General features: G+C 37.4%; 1 protein-coding gene across 1 annotated transcript; it reads left to right on the top strand.

Annotated features, from left to right (window-relative positions):
• Positions 1-7,402: 7,402 nt before the first annotated feature.
• On the top strand, positions 7,403-7,803 carry LOC118839289 (60S ribosomal protein L35a-like). Its single transcript, XM_036746748.1, has one exon. The coding sequence runs from the start codon at positions 7,434-7,436 to the stop codon at positions 7,764-7,766; it is 333 nt and encodes a 110-aa protein (XP_036602643.1). The 5' UTR covers positions 7,403-7,433; the 3' UTR covers positions 7,767-7,803.
• Positions 7,804-13,391: the final 5,588 nt, after the last annotated feature.

The following is a 13,391-nucleotide window of genomic DNA, read 5'->3' as shown; positions in this document are numbered from 1 at the left end:
TTTTGAAGCCCCAAAGAGGCCATATGCATGACTAGTATATATTGCAATTTTCAAGTGGTAGATTCTGAAATTTATGTAGTTCAGTTGATTTTATAGTGTGACATTCAAGTTTAGAATTGGTGTGAAGTTGAAAGATGTGATTAGCATATGCTTGACGGTGTATCCTATACTGCCACACTCAGCTTTGAGCCCTGGCCTGGAAAGCAAATGACCTGGGTTTTAGTCCTATCTGTGCTGTGTGATATTGGTCAGGGCACTAACCTTCTCTAGGCCTCAGTTTTCCTCACCTATAATAAGAGAGAGTTTATGTATATAGTAGTCTTTATTTCAAGTAAACATTTGACAAATTTTCTTAGAATATCCATATGAAGGAAAGAAGGAAGGAAACAAGTATTTGTTAAGTACTTGCAATGTGCCAGGCACTTTACTAATACCTCATTTGATCTTTACAATAAGGCTGGGAGGTAGGTGCTAATGTGATCCTTATTCATAGTTGACAAAACTGAGGCAGACAAAGGTTAAATTCCTTGCCCAGGGTCACATAGCTAGAAAGTGTATGATTTGAGCTCAAATACTCCTGACTCAAGGTCCAGTGCTCTGTCCACTGCAAAACCTAATTGCCCTTATGAGCAAAGTGAAGAAATGTATGCTAGATAATGGTATAGTTAGTTAGGTTCAGAACAGGCTAACATAGTTTTCTTGATTAATTACTTTGATAAGTATCTGTCACATAGTAGAAGCTTAATAAATGTTTATTGACTGCCTCACATATAGCAGGTGCTTAATAAATGTTTATTGACTTGCTGACTTTGTCAATAAACTTATGTCAATTTATGTCAATAAATATAGAATGTTAGCTCCTTGAGAGAAGAGACTATTTAGTTTTTATCTTTGTATCTTTAAAGCCTAGCATGCTACCTCACATCTTGGGTTGGTGTGTTTGGACCTGTGATTTAATTGGTATAGGGTGTACCATCCTAAGGAAATTCCTTTTACCAATGCAGTACAGCCACTCTTCTACAAGTTACAGAGTGTGAGTTACAAGAGGTCCTGAGAAATTGTGACTGGCCAAGGTAGTCCCAGGCAAGATATTAGAGGAAGCACTTGAACTCAGGTCTTTCTGACTGAGGCTACCTCTCTGCCTTATATTTAGTCAGTACTTAATAAGGGTTTAGTTAATTCAGAAAAAGTTGGGTGGAATAAATGTGCTTTAAAGTCCCTTATAGCTCTATAATTCAATGTCTTTATGTTTCTTCCTATGTTCTTTTTCTCCCCCTAAGCCAAGGGATCATAATCTTTTTTGTATCTTGGACCTTTCAGTTGGTCTGGTGAAGCCTATTGATCTACCGACCCCTTCTCAGATTAATGTTCTTTAAATAACCGAAGGAAATGCTAAACTTTAGATAGAGGTCACTGCAAATAAAAATGCAATGTTTTCTTCCCATCCAAGTTCATAGACCCCCACAAATCACCCTTAGTCCCAAAGTTAAGAATCCCTTAATCAATTCTTAAACCAAATCTGCTCACTCTCTCTATACTCTTCTAATTAGTGGTCTCTCATTCTTTTCCAGCATTAAAATGTAGAGTCAAGAAAGACTTCTGTTAACTTCTTTTATCCAGATTTGTTAGTGTCTGTTTCACTTTTATGTGTGCCCATTGCTAGGGGTATTTACATTAGACCGGGGATAAGAAGGTTTAAACCAAAGAAATGAATCAACGATTTTGGTGTTGGGGGTGTTTATAGGACAAAAGAGGTATTTGTAGGTGGGATGAGGTTCAGTGAGTCTTTTTCTTTGTAGTTGAAATTATACTATAAAGACTGTGTGAGATAGACCCTTCCTGGGGGCCTCAGTGGGGACCTAAGCTTTTGCCTTGTATACTAAACCGTATAACTAACGAGTTAACAGGTATAATTTATAGAGTGTAGGTATTCTTTAAGTAAACAAAAACTAAAGAACTCCTTGAGAGCTGGGACTGTATCTTGCTTTTCTTTGTATTCTTGGGGCTTACCCCAGTGCCTGACAGAGAGTGGTTAATTTGGGGCAGGTAAGTTAGGTAAGGGGAGGCACTAGTAGCTGTGATGGCCTCATGTTGAAGGTGGTGATTGAACTAACTTTTGAAGGAAACTAATAACTCTAATAAGCTGAAATAGAGAGTGTAATATTAATACAATTTGAAGATCTTTCCCATCCATTAATAGGCCCATGTGACTGGTCTGAGTCACATGGAAGTCTGAGTCATGTGAGCTTGTGGTGGGAGAAGCTTGCTGAAAGGGTGGAGCAGGAAGGATAGAGCAGGAATGGTGGAGCAGAACTGATAGGAAGTGAGAGAGAACAGTTAGAGCTGGGAGAGAGAAACACAGAGCAGCAGCTAGCATGAGTGAGAGAGGGACTGATTTTGCCCCTGTTTGTGGGAAGGCCCTAACAAAGGGAAGGCTTGGGGATGGCAGTGCCCCTGCATTGATACTATGTATAAATTTCTTTGTTGCTATGATGGATTTGGCTTTCTGGTGTTGGGATTTGGTTTTCTGGTGTTTGAATAAATGTTTTGGTTTTGCCTTCAAAGAAGAGAGTCTGTTATATTTTGTGATTAAGAGCTATGCCGGCATATACATAACAGCCATAGCTTCTGTGGGTATCACATTGGCGCTGCAAAGAGGGATTGCCTTACAACAATGAGGGAAAGCTAATACAAGGGCAGAGAGACAGGAGAGTCTCACATGTATGGGGGTAGGACAGTATGGCTCAGTCACAGAGTGCTGGGAGTGAGTAATGTGTAAGAAGATTGGAAAGCTAGATTGGAGTTAGGCTGTGAGAAGCTTGAAATTTTAAAAAAAGGGGACGTTTACATTCGATTCTATAGGTGATAGTCTAAAGTGGCTATAAGGATGGATGTAACATGGTCAAATCTGTGCTGTAGGAAAATCTCTTTAGCAGTTGACTGGAGGACAGTTTAGCAAGGGGGAGAGACTGAAGTTAAGACGGTTATTTCAATAGTCCAGACAAAAGGTGATGAGGCCCTCAATAGGGTTGTGTCTTTGTGAATAGAGAGGAGGGGACACATGTAAGAGATGCTGTGGAGAGAGGAGACAAGTCTTGGCAAATATTTAGATAAGTGAGGTGAATGTGAAGAATTAAGGATGATATCAAGGTTGTGAACTAAGTTACTTGAAGGATGGTTATTCCCTTAACAGGAATGGGAAACTGTAAAAAGTATGTAGTTTGGAGGATACACACACACACATATGTATATATACATTTGCACATATATTTGTATATATATCTGTGTGTATGTATATATGTGTACATATGTATACACATATAAAATATTTTTCTTAAATATGTTGAGTTTGAAATATCAATGGACCATCCAATTTGAAGAAGTCTAGCCCAGGAGAGAGACTAGGGCTGGATTATGAATCAGGGAAGCATATGCATAGAGATGATAGCAACCCAAGGGAGCAGAAAAGATTATCAATATGATTCTACCCTAAGATTAACCTCAGCACAGGAGATTAACAAATGAGAGAATATAAAGAGAAAAGAGAAGAGGATTCAGGATAGAGCCTAGCACAAAGCCTACATACAAGGGGGGTGGGATGGGATATGGATTATGAACCTGCAAAGGAGACTGAGAAAGAGCAATCGGATTGTTAGGAGAAGCAAGAGAGAAGGATGTCAATGAGTCCCAAAGGAGAGAGTATGGATAGCAGGAAAGAGTAGTCAGCATGATGAAATGTGGCAGAGGCCAAGAAGTATGAGGACTGAGGGAAGGCCATTCGATTCGGCAAGTATGAAGTCAGTTGTAACTTCTGAGATTATAGTTTCAACTGAATGATGACATGGGAATCCATATTGCAAAGGATTAACGATGTAAATAACAGGAGAGAAAGTGGGGGCTGAAGAATAAAGAAAGCTATTTCTGGAGTTAATTGTAAAGTGGAGTACGGATACAGGATTATAGCTTGAGGAGATAATAGGGTCTGGTGATTTTTTAAATTAAATTAATTCTTTTGCTCAATTAACATAAATTAATCTTCTGTCCCTTCCACCCCAGCCTCCTTAATTGAAAAAGAAAGAAGCTGGATGCAGAGCCAAGATGGTGGAGTAAAGGCAGGGACTCACCTGAACTCTCCCCCAAATTGTTCTTACATGTAACTTGGGAAAAATAAAACTAAATAAATGCAAAAAAGAGAAAGAAAGAAAGAAAAGCAATGTAACAAATAGGCATAGTCAAAATAAATTCCCTCATTGTACATGTCTGAAAAAAATGTTTCAATGTGATTTAATGAGGATTTTTTAAGCTTGAGGAGACTTGAGCATTTTTAGTCATCAGGGAGGAACTAGTACATAGAAAGGAGTTGAGAGAGTCTCTTCTTTAGAGAATAGAGTAAATGAAGATAATATAATGGGGATAATTTCAATGGATTCTGAGATATAGAGAAGGGAAAAAGAGGCAGCTCATGGTCAATTACTTCTATTTTCTCTATACAGGCTAAGGCAAGATTCTCTAGCTGAGAGAGTCAGGGGAAAGATGGCATGGAAACCTCAAGGAAGTAGGTTTGGATGGTAAGATAGGGAATCAGTTAGTGATGAATAAAACTGCCTTGCTTCATTGAGAGCCCTCTTGAGATAAATTTGTAGTAGACTGAATCGGTGAGATTGAATGACTTCCTCCAGTTCCATTTCACAGCATGTGAGTAGCAATGAAGGAAGCAGATGGTGGGAGTAATACAAGGTTGGGATTTATCAAGCTGTGAATCAAGTGCTAGGAAAAGGGGGCAAGAGATTTGAAAGAAGATGATAGTGTAGAGCTGAACTGGTTAATTATAGGCTAAAAACTGAAAAAGAAGAAAGTGAGGCCAGAGTAGAGGTGATGTGATTTAAAAGCACCAGAGGACATTAGGGAGTATCAATCTTGACATTCTTTATAAATTTAACCAGAAGGTAAAACTAGTTTCCAGCTAACTGGAAGGAAGGGTTATAGATTCTCCTAGGAGAGATAAAGGAGTTGACTGAATCAGTTTTATTATGCATCTGAGAGCAACAAGAAGCAACATTCTGTAGGACATTTTATCATCTCATATTGTAGTAATCACAAAAAAAAGTTTTTAAAAAAACCACAAAGAAAAATAATTGTACCATTTGTGCCAATGTCTGTTACAGAGGATTAGGAAATATTGAAATCCTGTAAAGAAATCAATAATATTCTCTAAATTAAATCAACATATACTTTAATACACAATTACTTTAATACAAAGATTGGCATTGGGAAAGAGTGAAAAATATGTTGGAAAATATGTTTTAAGAATAAGAAATGTGAATTTGCCCAAAAGGTTTCAGAATATTTAGAAACTTTGCACCCATATGATATGAATATTTTCTTACAGAATTCATGAGATGATGGATATGGAGCACACCGAATAATGTCACCAGAGATGACATTGATTATATTTTAATAGGCAGAATATTACTGCTCAATGTGAAAGTCATTTCAGAAATACTTATTTTTCAATAGTCAGGTGACAATCTTATTAGAGTAAGATTAAAGTCAAAACAAAACTACAAAAAATGAGAAACTGAGAATGTATGTTTTGAAATTGAGGTGACTCTAACTTGATCTTTTCTAATAAGACATAGTTGTTGAGAGATGGGCAACAGACAGATTAATGGACATTGATTAAGACTATCACCATTTCCTAAGGAAGCATAACCAATCAATTTTCGAAATGCCAAAGAGCCTAGAAACTGCTTCATTCAGCTACAAAAAGTTATCTCTTTATCAAATGAAGAAACATGGCAGCCAAAGTAAAAATTTGCAGAGAAATATAGTGAAGATTTTAAGCAATATAGGCTAAATTTCCTCATCTACCAAATGGGAATAATATGATCACCTGCCTCACAGGGTTGTTTTGAGGATTAAATGAGATAACCTACGTAAAGGGGAGAAAACAATTTTATAGGAAACTTGAATAAAAGACTCAGATAAATAATCGTCCAACAACCTTTAAGAATGAAACCGAATAGAGAACAAATGTAAGAATTGTAAAGATTTCCATAAATTATTTTCATCACTTATGTTGAGCCACCATATTTGGGATCTATCACTGTAGTTGTAGATGTGCTGTATGAAGGATCGCAAACAGCACTGAGGGTAACAAAGATGGTAAAAGAAGCTGGACTTGATCAAATATGCAGGCAGGAAGTCCATACCAGAGGTGACACTATTTTGAAAGCATTGCGAGGTTGATTATAGATAATTTAAAGGAGGGCAGGATATCAGAAATTTGAGGAAGAAAAAATAAACCTTAGAACTTATTACAGAAAAACACCTAAAAAACAACTGAGCTATATACATTATTTCCTATCTCTACAATTTTTTCCCTGAGAATAATATACATATGCTTTTTGAGGGCATCCTTGATGAAGGTTTAAGGAAAGAATTATAGGAAGTTTTAACAAATCCTGTTCTCTGGCAGACAAGTTCCTTACAGTTAGACAATTCCCTGAAATACATACAGACTACATGATCTTGCTGTGATTTTTTTTTTGTTTGGTAACTACAAAATAGAATTTCATTGGGGAGGACAAAATGTTGTTTTAAAGCCTTTCCTCCAATAAGGTGTTCCACGTGCATGAAAAATAATACAAGATTTCTCCCCAAAATGTAAAAAATAAAGATATAAAGCTAGGACCTGATTAGCACAAATAATAAATTACACAAAATGGTCACATTATTCAAAGTTATAATTATATTGAATATGGCAGCTAGTTACAGTCCAATGGAAATATGCAATGGAGAAATTTCAAAATAAATTTTTATCTGTTTGTCAATGTAATATAATCACAAAATATACGTAACATGTATTTCTGTTTCAAGTTTATTTACAATGTACTCATGAAAACATTTAAGAATTTTGAATATTGTACTTAATGATAAGCCTACAATGAAAATATGATGAATGTGACATCATTGTCATTTACAATATTTTAACAGTATAGGCTGAACTGTCATCTTTTTCTTTAAATCTCAAATAGGCTGGTAGGAGCAAAGAGCTTTATCCACATCTCAAGCAAATTTGCACACTGACATCCTCACACAATGAAGAGAGTTTAGGTAGATGACCTAGATGTTATGCAAAATCAGTGATGAAAACTCAATCTTAGTGTCCTTGCAATATTTTTCAATAGCTGGGCTAAGATAACAGTCTTCATAAACAGTTTTGGTCATTCATGGTTTCTTTTTTGTCCACCAAAGAATCGAAAGTGAGCAATGTTTATAACTTCCCAGACCATGAGAATTTTGAGACCAACAACTATGCATTGATTTTAATTTAATAATTTGTCTTTTAATTTAAAATCTCCTTCTGCTCCTTTTTCCTCCATCTTGGAGTCTGAGAGGCCTGGTGGAAACAGGACTTCTAGAACAGCAAAATGTCTGGAAGACTGTGGTCCAAGGCCATTTTTGCTGGCTACAAACGAGGCCTACGAAACCAGAGGGAACATACAGCTCTTCTGAAAACTGAAGGAGTCTATACTCGGGATGAAACTGAATTCTATTTGGGCAAGAGATGTGCTTATGTATACAAAGCCAAAAACAACACAGTGACTCCTGGTGGGAAACCAAACAGAACAAGAGTTATCTGGGGAAAAGTTACTCGGGCTCATGGAAATAGTGGAATGGTTCGGGCCAAATTCAGAAGCAATCTTCCTGCCAAGGCCATTGAACACAGGATCCGAGTGATGCTCTATCCCTCAAGAATCTAGAATATGAAAACTGATTAAATAAAATTACACATTTTTTGCAAAGGTAAAAAAATAAAATAAAATCTCCTTCTGAATTATCTCCTAATAAAAGTATTATGTGATTCTTTTTTCTTAGGAGAATAAGTTATAGAAGGCATCCTTTCCCCCCCCAAAAAAACAAATGAACTAGTTCATCCACATTAATATGGACAAAAATATTTATAGCGGCTTTTTGTAATAGCAAAGCATTGGAAATCAAGGGGATGCCCATCAACTGGGGAATGGCTGAACAAGTTGTGGTATATGAAGGAAATGGAATACTATTGCGCTATAAGAAATGGGCATGATATGGACTTCATAACAACCTGGGAAAACCTACACGATATAATGCTGAGTGAGTGGAGCAGAACCGGGAGAACATTATACATAACCACAGATAGATCATGTGTCTGTGACAACTAACCCTGATGGACTTCGCTCTTCTCAGCAACACAAGGTGCAAAGACAGCTCCAAAGGACTCACGATGGAGAATACTATCTACATCCAGAGAAAGAACTATGGAGTCTGAATGCAGATTGAGGCACACTTTATGCTCACCTTTCCCCCCCTTTTTTTCTTTTGTTTTTGTTTTGGGTTTTTTTGGTTCTGTTCCCTCTTTCTCATGATTCATTCCATTGGTCATAATTCTTCATCACAACTTGACTAGTGCGTAAATAAGTTCAATGTGAAGTTATACATAGAAGATATATTGGACTCCATGCCATCTTGGAGCGGGCGGCGGGGAGGGAGGGAAGAAAATCTGGAACTCAAAATTATGTACAGCTGAGTGTTGTAAACTAAAAATAAAAAATCTCAAAAAAGGAAGGCCCACACCATTTTGCTAACTAGGTGTGAAGCTGTCAGTCCTGAAAAGGGTATATATATATATATATATATATATATATACACACACACACACCCTGAGGGTAGCTGTTAAGCTCAGAGAGAACTGGAAGGGCTGAAAGAGAAAACTTCAAGAGAGAGAGAGAGAACTGCAAGGGCTCTTAGAACTGCAAGATCTCAGAATTTTGGGAGGAGAGGACACAGGCAAGCAGATAGCTAGGACTTGTGAGAGTTGTTACAGGAAGACCCCAACAGAGAGGAAGGTTATGGGATGACTTGGCTCCCTACTGTGATAATGTGTTTTAATTTCCTTGCTATTATGATAAAATGGACTTACTTGTTTTGGGATACAATTGCTGCTATGTCAAGTTGGAGCTGTTGGTTTTGGGATTTGATCTTCTCATGTCTGAATAAATGTTTTACTTCTTCTGCCTTCCAAAAAAATGGCCTGTGTAAATGAAGATGTGGCAGCTAAGTATCTTAATGTTTTAAAGAAAGTAATCTAAGAAGCTGTATTCACTGATAAATAAATTTTTAATGTGGATGAACCAGTTTGTTTGGGGTTGAGTGGTGCTTGACACCCCAAAGTACCGACATGCCGGGTCCTTCAGTCTTGGTTGGAGAAGAACTTGAGATTAGCAGCATTCATGGTCAGGGAACCAAAAATGAAGAGGTTTGGGGTTGAGGGGTGCTCGACACTCCAAGGTACCAATACACTGGGTCCTGCTGAAAGAATTTGACTCAAGCCTTCTCAGCCAAGGGAAAAGGCAAAGTTTATTAAGGGTTTGTCATAATGGGTTGTCTTAAGAAGTCCCACCCTTTTTGATGCCTGTTTTCACAAGCAGACCAGATCCAATCTACTGAGCTAGATTGAATCTGAGGCAACACAGGCCATTTTTGATATTACTATATGCAATAGAACTCAATTCTTAAAGTGATTGAACCAATCAATTTTTTAATTTTTATTTTTAAAAAAATTTCCCCACTTATATGTAAAAACAATTTTTAACATTTGTTTTTGAAATTTTGTTATGAATTCTCTCCTTTCCTCCTTCCCCACCTCCCCCTCATTAAGAAAGCAAGCAGTTCAATATAGGTTGTACATATATAGTCATGTAAAACATATCCATAACGGTCATTTGTGAAAGAAAACATAGCCAAAAAAACTCAAGAAATATAAAGAAAGTAATAAAAAAGGTATGTTTTGATCTGTATTCTGACACCATCAGTTCTTTCTCTGTGGATGGATAGCACTTTTCATCATAAGTCCTTCAGAATTGTCTTATATTGTTATAAATATAACTTAGTCATTCACAGCTGATCATCTTATAATATTGCTCTTACTTTGTACACAGTGTATTTCACTTTGTATCAGCCCATGTAAGCCTTTAGAGATTTTTCTGAAAGTATCCTCCTTATCATTTCTTATAGTGCAATAGTATTCCATCATAAACATACATCTCATTTACCTTTTCTGTCCTATTAGCCAATCTAACAGGCATGCGTCAGTACTTCAGAATTGTATTAATTGGCATTTCTACAGTCAATAGTGAGTTAGAGTATTTTTTCATATGGCTATAGATGGTTTTGAGTACTTCAACAGAGAACTGATCTTTTGATCATTTATTGGTTGAGGAATGACTCTTATTTTTATTAATTTGACTCAGTTCTCTATATTTTTGTGAAATGAGGCTATTATCAGAGAAACTTGTTTTAAAATTTTTTTTCAAAGTTACTATTGCTAACTGTGTTTCCCTCCATCCTATTCCTCCAACTCCCATTTATTCTATTCTCTCTCTCTCCTTTCATCCTGTACCTCCACAAAAGTTTTTGCTTCTGACCACCCCTCCCCCAATCTGTCCTCCCTTCCATCACTCCCCTGCCTTTCCCCTCTACTTTCCTGTAGGGTAAGATCAATTTGTATACCCAATTGAATGTTTATGTTATTCCCTCTCTGCGCCAATTCTGATGAGGGTAAGGTTCATTCACTTCCCCTCACCTCCTCACTCTTCCCCTGTTGCAACAATTCAGCTAGCAGCTGCTGTGGGGGTGAAAGACCAACACAAGCCCAACAACAAGAATGCTGCCAGCACAGGTTCTTTTATCTGCTTTCCTAAGGAAAGGAATGTTAGTGGGTTAACAATCTTACTTCAGTCCAACATACCAATAACATACACTTAGTTCATTTACTTAGTTCAGGGGAAAAAGCCAGCAACCCAAACTTCAGAGCAAATACAAATAAGTTATAAACATACACTATAAACAGATCAAATACAATTCATAGTTACCAAGAAACCATCAACATCTGGGTGAGCTGGCAGGCTCTTAGAGCAGCTGCCCAGAGTCCTGGGCCAACAGTCTTCCAAGAGTGATAGCCTCAGAAAATAGCTCTGTTCTCTCTTTTTATACACTCTTTAGCCACCATCAAACATCATCTGAGCAACCAGAACTTAAGCTCCTATGATTGGCTCTGGTCTTAGTAACTCCCCTTAGGATCCTGAGGGCCTCATGCCCACATAGGCTTAGCACCTAGTAGATAGGGGTTTGGGCCTGGGGCTTTGCACCTAGTAAGGCTCAATCAAAGACACTTAATTAATTTATCATTCTAAAACAGTAAAAAAGTCCCAATTCAATTGATATTATGTAACACCCAAATTGAAGCCCACCATTAATCCCCTTTGAGCCCACCATTAATCCACTTTATATTTTTGTCTGTCTCTGTCCACACTCCGTAATGGCTTGATACAGCTTAAGGCATAGTTCTGGGTAGATTGCCCAAGGCTAGTCCCCTGACCCCCCCTTTCTCCTGATTCAGCATTCTGTATATTCTCTCTACTTCAGCATTATGTGCAAGGATCAGTTTCAGGGTAGGGTATAAGTTCATCTTAAGGAAGGGCCACCCTGTTACCAAATAGGGTCCCCATACCCTGCGTTATGGTGCAACTATTTTGCTGACCAAGCTAGGTCCCTCCACCCATTCTAGAAAACTGACCACCCTGGGAGGGACCCCCTTGTCACAGGATGGTCGCACCCCTGTATCCTTGTGCCATATTCCCAAAACTGGTCCTGAACTATGGATCTAACCAATGGCTGATCTTTGCTTCTGTATATCATTGCTTCTGCTAGCCACCCTCCCTCATTGTGTAATTGTGGTTTTTGCCTTTGTAAGTCTGTAAGTCCCTCAGTTCAGGACTGCCTGATTTGAGTGTACTTTGAATATGAACTCCAGGTAGTTGCGAGCTTGGCCAATAAATCCACACTTAAATTTACCTTGAACCCAGGTCTCGTCTCGCTGTTATTTTCTATACAACATTACATTGCCCAATTGAAAAAGCTTTTTTTGCTTGTTTCATGTGAGATAATTTATCCCATTCTACCTTTTTCCTTCTCCTGCTACATTCCTCTCTCACCTCTTAATTTTATGTTTTTAGGATATCATCCCTTCATATTCAACTCACACCTGTACCCTCTATCTATATATACTCCTTCTAACTACCCTAATAATGAGAAAGGTCTTATGAGTTACAAATATCATCTTCCCATGTAGGAACAAAAACAGTTTATCCTTATTAAGTTTTCTATGATTTCCCTTTCCTGTTTACCTTGTCGTGCTTCCCTTGAGTCTTGTATTTGAAAGTCAAATTTTCTATTCAGCTCTGGTCTTTTCATCAGGAATGTGTTAAAGCCCTCTATCTCATTGAACATCCAATTTTTTCCTCCAGAAGGATTACACTTAGTTTTACTGTGTAGGTGATTCTTGGTTGTAATCCTAGCTCCTTTGCACTCCAGAATATGATATACAAAGCCCTCTGATCCTTTAATGTAGAAGCTGCTAAGTCTTGTGTTACTTTGTCTGTGGCTCACCATACTTAAATTGTTTCTTTTTGCCTACTTGCAATATTTCCTCCTTGACCTGGGAACTCTGGAATTAGCCTGTAATATTCCTGGCAGTTTTCATTTTGGGATCTCTTTCAGGAAGTAATTGGTAAATTCTTTCGATTTCTATTTTACCCTCTAATTCTAGAATATTGGGGAGTTTTCCTTGATAATTTCTTGAAAGATGATGTCTAGGCCCCTTTTTAAAATGATGTCTTTCAGGTAGTCCAATAATTTTCAAATTATCTCTCCTGGATCTATTTTCCAGGTCAGTTGTTTTTCTAAAGAGATATTTCATATTGTCTTCCATTTTTCATTCTTTTGGCTTTGATTTTTTGTTTCTTGATTTCTCATAAAGTCATTAGATTCCATTTGATCCAATCTAATTTTTAAGGAATTATTTTCTTCAGTGAACCTTTGGACTTCCTTTCCAATTTGGTCAGTTTTGCTTTTCAAGGCATTCTTGTCCTCGTTGGCTTTCTAGACTTCTTTTGCCATTTGGCCTAGTCTCTTTCTAAGGTGTTATTTTCTTCAGCATTGTTTTGTGTCTCCTTTACCAAGCTGTTGACTCATTTTTCATGACTTTCTTGCATCACTCTTATTTCTTTTCCCATTTTTCCTCTACCTCTCTTACTTGATTTTTAAAATCCTTTTTGAGCTCTTCCATGGCCTGAGACCAATTCATATTTTCCTTGGAGGCTTTGGATGTAGGAACTTTGACTTTGTTGTCTTCTGATTGTGTGTTTTGATCTTCCTTATCCCCATAGTAACTTCCTGTTTTCAAAGTTTTTTTTTTCTGTTGTTTACTCATTTTCCGAACCTATTACTTGACTTTTAACTGTTTGTTAAAGTAGGGCTCTGCTTCCAGGATAGAGGGTGCACTGTCT

This window comes from Trichosurus vulpecula, chromosome 2 (assembly GCF_011100635.1).
Source record: "Trichosurus vulpecula isolate mTriVul1 chromosome 2, mTriVul1.pri, whole genome shotgun sequence".
NCBI lineage: Eukaryota > Metazoa > Chordata > Mammalia > Diprotodontia > Phalangeridae > Trichosurus > Trichosurus vulpecula.
This window is presented reverse-complemented; position numbering and strand designations above follow the sequence as displayed.

Coding starts and splice junctions, on each gene's coding strand:
- LOC118839289 (XM_036746748.1), top strand. CDS start 7,434: ATGTCTGGAAGACTGTGGTCCAAGGCCATTTTTGCTGGCTACAAACGA.